The sequence below is a fragment of the Folsomia candida genome, unplaced genomic scaffold, assembly GCF_002217175.1.
Source record: "Folsomia candida strain VU population unplaced genomic scaffold, ASM221717v1 Fcan01_Sc016, whole genome shotgun sequence".
NCBI lineage: Eukaryota > Metazoa > Arthropoda > Collembola > Entomobryomorpha > Isotomidae > Folsomia > Folsomia candida.
Genome location: NW_019091208.1, coordinates 2933782 through 2942506, shown reverse-complemented (window position 1 = coordinate 2942506; position 8725 = coordinate 2933782). Strand labels below are relative to the sequence as shown.

General features: G+C 39.0%; 1 protein-coding gene across 1 annotated transcript; it reads right to left on the bottom strand.

The window, feature by feature from the left end:
* Positions 1-3324: 3324 nt before the first annotated feature.
* Positions 3325-7133, bottom strand: LOC110856600. Its single transcript, XM_022105089.2, has 3 exons — positions 6961-7133; positions 6074-6617; positions 3325-5399 (listed from the first exon to the last, which is right to left on the bottom strand). Exons 1-3 carry the CDS (start codon positions 7054-7056, stop codon positions 3475-3477), a joined length of 2565 nt encoding a protein of 854 aa, XP_021960781.1. The 5' UTR covers positions 7057-7133; the 3' UTR covers positions 3325-3474.
* Positions 7134-8725: the final 1592 nt, after the last annotated feature.

Here is an 8725-nt window from a genome sequence, read left to right as displayed (position 1 = left end):
TGAAAAGAAACTGTCGGACTGCCGGAGGTGAACCTGCCGGCCGAAGTCGACGTCGAAGATATCAGCAGGTATGTATTGTATTATATACATAAATATGTATGTACATATGTAAATAACTTGCATAAAATATTACTTAATTTGCTTGCCCTATTGTTTGGAATAGAAGCCTCACTCAAAATCTAACAATTTGTACAAAAGGAAGCGCATGTTACAACAAAAACGTCTTAGACAATACAACGCAAATTCCAGAATTCGATTCGCAAAATTGACCCATAACGCACGAGCAGGAAGACGATAGTGCACCAATTAATTGTCAGGAGAGAAGGTGTTATAATAAATGTAGAAACATTTGTCTTCCTTTTAAAAAAAAGTCGTTATTATGCTAATATCCTTTTAGTTGTGCATTTGAATTGCTAAGTGGGATATTTCCACTCCACTTTGGAAAATACAGTCAACATCTGCACTCTCAGAAGTGTGGTTATAATTTCCTTATAAACGTTATCACCAAGCCTTTGGTGATAACGACTATCACCATCATTTTAAGCAAAATATAACCAGATTATAACCAAATGTGCAAAAATTTTAAAACCGATCCGATAATCATTCGGTGTACATCATCGGTATAATTTTTTTGCCACATGGTCACGATTATAACGGAAAAGTTATGTTTCATTTTAACCAATATTGTAACCCGATTGTCATGCAGCCTGCAAATTGGCTGGTTATAATTTATTTAACTATTTGGTGATGTTTGTTTAAGATTTATTTATCATTCTACACCAGCCGGTTATGTTTAGACTCAATAAAGCTACGCCAGTGGCGTTGAGTCATTTTTAAGTTTCACTCCTCACCAAAGTGCCATATTTCGTATTTAATTGTTTGCTGAAATTTTCACGCGGAAAACCAATTGTTGCCTATCCGGAACTTTTAATCGAAGGTAAAAATTGTTTTTTAGTGTTTAATATTTATTTGAAAATATAAGACAACTCCTAACGTCGAATTTTGTGTACAGGGCGAAATTAAAACAGAGCTGACCGTGAATCCTGTTGAAGCAAAATTTTCGTCAATGGTTTATCGTAAGTAAATTATTTAAATTAAATGTTTTGTTAATCTGTATTCCAATGTTATTTAATGTAATTTGTAATTGCTCAGCAGCATGTTTCTCACACTAGAAATCGCATCGAGATTAGGTAAGTAGAAGTTAAAGGGTAAAAATTAAGTTCTAATTAATCCTGTACTTTCTATATTTTAATATGATTTTCCTTTCATTCCCTTTAGATCCAGACATGTTCGACAGCCAATCTAAAATTCTTTGCAAGAGCAATCATCAAAATTTTACCAGCTGGAAATATGTATGTATTCCGGGTCTGCTGAAGGAATCGTAATATAAGATTGTGTTTTATCATCATCTAAAGTACTTGGTAAATTATTATTAATTTAATTTTATAAGTAAATTTAATTGGGTTGTCATTATCTTATAGTATCAAATAAAACAGTATTTATTCGAAATTCGCTGAAGTACTTGAAGTTCTCACCGAACACCATACATTATTTGAAAGCTTAGAAGTTGGACATCAAATCCTAGAAGGTTCTAGAAGCTTATAAATATAGTCAAGAGTAAAATAAAAGTAGCAAGCAGGAGGGCAGAAAAAATCCTTGACCTGAAGTAATTAAAATTAACCAAAATTGATCGTCCTGTACAAGACGATTTACTGCTCAGATTATCAAAATGCTTTTATTTGCACATAGTACAACTCTCCCACCTTCAAGAAAACCATTTATGCAAAACTGGAAATTAAATATAAGCCAAAGTATCACGCTCCGCCTTAAAACGGATCAAATGCAATTAACATGGGAGAGATGAACAACGTTCCCAAATTTGCCAAATACAAGACCTATTGAAAAATTTTAGTTCCTATCCTAGAAAAAATATTGTAATCGAAAAACTTCAGTCAAAAATTTGAACTTATTTCAACACATGTGGTCAAAAATCTCAAAAAAGGTGACCAAAAACAGTGGCGAAGCACTAATTGTGAGCGCCCAACAAAAACGTCTCCAAATTTGGCGGAAGGGGTGTACGGACCATTGGAAGCAAAACTTAATTAGCTTTAACCTTTGTCCCTTTCTGACCAAAATTTCGCTTTAAAAAATTCATTCGTTGAGTTTATATGTGCATTTGACCAAAGTTGCATTACTTCCGGAACACCCTCTATCCAAGCTTGTTACCCTGCTTTACACGGGATGTTTCAAAAATGGCACAACATTGAAAAGCTTTTTTAACTGCAAATAATTTATTATTTTTCCTGTAACTTTTATGAATTAAACGAGGAAATAAAAAGCAAAGGGATAATAATTGATTCATTGAAAAATTGATAGCTTCTAGTTAAGCAATTATTGCACCAAGCACGGTGCCACTCGCAAAAATCACTTACTAACGGCAAATCTTAACAAAACAAATTTTGTGTGCCCTCGAGATTCCTGTTGTGATTATTTTTCGTTTATTATAATTTCGAAAACTCCGTCCAGTCAAATTTTCCGTGAAATTCCTACCACCCGATTGGCTGTCAGCTTCCTGGTTCCACCAATCACGGAACGGATATGATTTTTGATTTCGGTTATGAAGTTTCTTATGGATCTATGTATGTGGATTCTCAATCCAACCTAAATAGCACTAAAAAATATATGCCACAAAATATAATTTAAATGCGTACTTCTATGGAATAAATTGAGACAATATATGTAGTAAAGATTGTTTTATGTAAATATTTAATTCATCCTAAGCAAACAAAATGGTTACCAAATTGGGGAAAGTTGCGACCACCCTTTCTTAAAAATCTGTACATTTGTACGTCTCACAATACTGGCGGGAGGGGGGGGGGTTCAATCGTTTGCTACCACGAGAAATACATTATCATCACTACTTCTAGTGTGGACTTACTAGCATAGGTCAACGCCCCCGACCATACCCGACTAATTTGATTTCCTATACCATCAGCATTGGGACGCCGTGCCGCGCCGCCGACGCCGCCGAAAAATCAACAAAAACTGGCGCCACCTCCGCCGGAAAAAAAACTGGCGCCGCCGCCGCCGAAAATTTGTCGGCGTCGACCTCTACTTGCTAGGCATTTAATATTACGAGGGGAAATTATAGCTTTCTAGTGCCTTAGTTTATACTTAATTTCTCCTGCAAGGAATAACGGAGTTTGAAAGCAGGAAGATCATTCGATCCATCGTACGTTGTACAAACAGATGACTCGATGTATCGATGATTATAAATAAGTGTTTATGCATATGCATTGGCGGATTGGAAAATTAACAACGTAATCCTTTTTAAATTGCGCATTTTATTTTGTACGTAAGTATATTTAATTTTAACCTAATCTACGACATAAACATTATTCCTGTTGGGATGCAGTTGTTCAAATAGTAGGTAAGCCTGGTTCCAAATTGTTATCAAGAAGTCCATTATCATTATCATTTCTCGTAATCATAAATCTTAAACCAACTCGGAGTATTATCATTACTAGCTTGAAAATAGAAATCCGGCACTTCATCCCGCGTCCCTAGTCGAATCCCCCGCCAATAAATCCCAATCAAATTTAAACCTTCCCGAAGCTCTAGCTCAAACTCGTACAAGGCCGTTCCCTGATATAATTTTTGAATTAGTTCCATCGTCACCGGATTCACGAACAACTGTTGAAGTTGAACTTGTCCAATTCCGTATAAAATGTCGAACATAATGCCAGAAAATGACGTCAAGGATGGACTTCTCCAACGAAACTCGTACCTCAGAATATTTTCATGCAGGTCCGACGCCCAATGATACTTCATCGGGAATTCGGCCCCATCCTGGACAAATGTCCAGGATAAGTTGGAATTCAGCACGGATTGGACCATCCCCGGCAGAAGGGAGAAGGAAGGACTGGCTTCACCAATAAAGGTTTTGACACGTGCTCCCACAGAAAATATTTCCCGCCCGGAAATATGTCCATATTCCGTCATTCGGGTCAATAGCTCGACAAAATGGGTGTCAGCGTTGGTACTAACGTTTTCAAATTTATTGATGACATACCCAATTTCGGGGATGTCTTCCCTATTGTCTGGCCCATACATGGCGTCCACATTTAAAACGTGACGGGTAATGGAAAACCTTGCCACGTTTTGGGAGCATGCAGCACAAAATCTGAAATGCCCATCAGGATCGTTGAAATACTCGAGAAAGTTGGTGCCGTTTGCGGAAATATGGAAGTATTGTGTGGAATCAGCAGGAAAATGGTAGTCAAACAGAGTTGCATCCATCCAGTTGGTAGTTATCGCTAGTGTTCCCGATATGGTTGTCCAGTACCTGGTGGAACTCTCTGTTAGCGGGGTAATAAATGTGGTATACTTTTCCAAAACTGGTGGCCGAGTTTGCACGTTGAATGGATAAATCGGTTTCGGTTTGGTGATCCCGGTAACGCCAGTAACAGGAAATGTGTCGCCAGCCGTGGTTATCAGGTTTATTTGAAAGTTTATGTAAGACCCGGATGATCCGTCAAGTATTAGACGGGTTATCTCCGGTAATTTTTGATAGGGTTGTGCCGTCACATAGTCCGGAATGTATGTTTGAATATGGCGCCCAACCGAAAATATTTCTGGGCCACCGGTCACATGGTTGTTAAGGGTCATATTATCGATTAGTTGGACAAATAGGTCCGCAGCCTCTGTCCCGCCGTACTTTCCAATTATGCCAGAAATTTCTGGAATGTCTTGGCGATTTTCGGTTTCGTACATATCGCCTAATTTAACCGTGTATTCTGTAATTGTGAAAGTAGCAGGGGTTCCACAAATCCAGCAAAATTTGAAATTGCCGTCCTCGTCCAAAAAATAATTGAGAGGGAGGTCTGCATGATTTATTTGAATGGTTTCAATCGAATTTTCAGAAAAAGCAAACTCAAAAATGCTCGGGTTTGTGGACATGAATAACACGACGTTGGGATCAATTCTCCATCCTCTGGTGGTGCTTTGACCAGAAAAAACTTGATAGCTTGACCGATAGTTGGCGAGCACTTTTAAATTGAAAGGATAAATAGGTCCCGGGGTGGCTAACCCGGTTACAATACTGATGGGTATGGAACTTGTATCAGAGGGGTGGAGAACCAGGGCCAAATTTGTGTTTAACCTGGTACTCTCAATAATTAATTGTGTTACGGGTGGTAGCATTCGAAACGGCTGGGTTGTCCAATACTCTGGAATTTGTGTTTGAATATAGCGCCCAACCTGGAATATTTCTTCACCGCCGGAGATATGGTTGAAATAATTCATTTGACCAATTAACCCAACAAAGGCTTCGATTTTCTCGGTTTGGTCAGGTATTAAAGAAATTTCGTCCAGCGTGTCTCCAATGCTGGCTCTATCGCCTGAAATAAAAAAAGGAAAAACATGTGAGACCTTAATTAAGATCATATTTACGATTTTGAAACTTTATTAAGTAGCTTCAGGCACTTTATACGAAGACTTTTTCCGCCTGTTTGCCTGCCCGTCCGTCTGTCTATGTGTCTGTCGGTCCGTCTGTCTGTCAGCAGGATAACGGAAGAATGGATCGTGATAATCGAAATCCGGTTTTAGACATTATTTATACGCATGACCCCATGAGGGATCCCATCAAATTTTGGGGTAAATCGGACCACCCCCTGGCGCCAAAGGTGTGGTTGGTGCAAAATGAGATTTCTACAAAAATTAAACCTATATTGCGGTGCGTCGAATTCAACCGGATAGACTCAAATTTAAAATTGACCGGCATTGAGCTTAAGCGACGCCCGCTCTGAGAAAGTGCCGTAGCCTGATTACAGTAATCGAAGCATAGTGATAGCAATGCACAACTAAATTATTGCGGCACTGGTCGTTCATCTCAACCACGTGCTCAACAGGACGGGCAACAGCGGAAGAGTTTTTATCCGGTTGACTTCGATTCACCGCAATAGTTCAAATTATGAAGTCGAATGTTCCCGCAATGTCGTGTTAGTGATTGGGGCGAACACAGTCTGAAGCTACTTTCTTATATTGGTGTATGCCGGTTTAGTTAGTAATTTACCACTGTACGACGAATTCAGATGGAATTTGTACGGAGCCAGGGAAAATATTGCGCGTGGTTCGGCAGGATATTGGCTCTCCAGCAGGAAATCAAAGGGCGGTCGGGTTCTCGGAGATACAAGGAATTCTTGGGTGTTCACATCCATTATGTTGAACTCGTCCTCGGATTCGTCCACCGGAACGATAAGAAAATACCCGATGGCATTACTTGTTGACAATACGTCATCTACGATGGCCGCGTATTCAGTCACGTTCGTCAGGAACCAGGTTGACCCCGGAGGAAATTGGGTCGTCCTCTCGGTCGCTGCCTCGGTTGTATACTCCGTCGTAGGTTCGGGAGTGGTGTAATCAGTTGGCGTCGTTGTCGATGGGCGTGGCGTCGTGGTAGGACGCGTCGTCGTCGTCGGGACATGTGACGTGGTGACGTTAAACCGTTGGCGGGGCGAGTCGATGACATCCGCGCGCATGCCTGGCGTCATATAGTAACCGACCCCGTTTCGATGGTAGATCCACTCTAATCGTGTCCCATTGTATAAAACGTCGTACTAAAAAAGGATAAAATACGTATTTATTTATGTTGTGGGCAAAGAATGCACTCTTAGAAATAGGGGTACGATTATAACCAAAAAGTAAACCTACCGTGGTTATGAATTGGTCACCAATTGGTTATAAATTCATTAGCTCTGGTGACCATTGAATACCAAGTCGGTCAAACTTTGTAATTAGTCGGGGACAATTACATACATATAACCACTCGATGACAAATTTATAACCACGGCGGTAGAGTCACATACGTTTACTTTTTGGTTATGATCTTAACCCTATTTCTAATCCTAAGAGTGTACCTATGTATCTATGTCAGGTGGTTTTTGAAATTAAAATATTTACCAGGGTGAGCTGCTCGTTTGGCGGCGGGTGTGCGTTTACATAAAAACAACATGTACAAAGTAATAGTATCCATGCGGAATGGAGAGTGTTTGACATGGTGTTTTTTAAGGAAAATGAAGCAATTTATGGACAGTGTTGAAGTTGTGAGGCTTTCGGAGGTGATTGTGACACAATTGAAACTTCAACTAGGTTAATATACATAAGTAAATTACTTCATGGCCTTATCTCATGAGTCTGGTCAGTACAGAGGTCGACGCCGCCGATCACACGCCGCCGACGCCGCCGGCGCCGGTACTTTTTTACGCGCCGCCACCGCCGCCGAAAAAAATTAACGGCGCGCCGACGCCGCCGCGGAAAAAAATTGGCGCCGATTTTATTTTGGCTTGAATACTAGATTTTGGTCTAATTATAATTACAAAAGACACCCTTCAACAACATTTTTAGTCCCAGACTAGAGTTTTCATTTGATGATCTCTTATTTATGACAAATACAATATATTAGAATAACATTAGAATACATATTTCTGAAAAATAGGAAAAATTTTGCGTGATTTTTACCAGCTAAATTTTGAATTAATTTGCGCTTTTGAAGATAAGTTACTTATTTTGGCGTAACCTTAAATTCGCGTCTGTATAATGGCTTGAAAACGCGATAATAAAGATTTATTTTATCACGAAACTAGGAATTTGTACCCGAAATAACTTTCCAAAAATTTTCAAAGTTTACTATGCAAATATATTTAATTTCCACAATTTGCGGGTGGAAATCTTTTTTAATTAAAGAATTGAGATCTTAATCTTCAAAATGTTAAATTTAAATTACAAAGATTGAAAAACGCGGTAGTGTTAAAACCCCCGAATAATTCTGACTCAGAATTTCTGAGCAATGTCTTGAAGTAATGCGACATAATCAAAACGAACTTGCAGCTTTATAAAAATAGGTGAAATTTTATTAGACGCTAAAAAATGAGAATGCTTTTGTCAAAATCGGAGATGTTATAATTTTAGCTTAAAAAGTGCTTTCCATTTTTTACCTTTGACGTTATCAGTGGACCCTCATCCTACATCTCCCCACGTGCACAGAAATAGACCGGGAGACATAACGATTTTATGTACATATAAGGGTTTAAAACTATGACATGTGGAAACACATAAAAGATTGCGCACATATATTTTTTACCCGACTGCGTTTTTTCGAGTGAAAAAGTACAACATAGCTCTTTAAAAGCTATTAGAAAAATATTTAACATTTGGCGCCGCCGCCGGCAAAAAACCGGCGCGGCGCGGCGCGCCGCCGCCGCCGACCCTTAGTGAAATTCAAGCCGCCGCCGCCGATGGTACCATCGGCGTCGACCTCTGGGTCAGTACAATATAATCTCCGGAATTGAGGAACATAATTGACAAATGTAAGATAAGGCATCAATGATGAATGAGGCATTGCATGACGCACGTATGCATTTGTACATATATGCATCTGACATAAATTAGCTTTTTACATAATACTATTTGACATAATAAATTTATAACTACTTGATAGACGATAATCAAATATGTAAATACGCATACATGTTCATATAAATCGAATACGTAGACCGTAATCTTAGTTATCCTTACCCATTTTGGTAACACCCATGAGCTGCTTGTACTTATTTCAACAGTATGTCTGACCAATTGACATTTGTGACATGCCAATATATCAATTTTTAATTGACACGTCGTGACGGCACATCTCCATTGTAAAACTGATATATCGAAAATTATATTC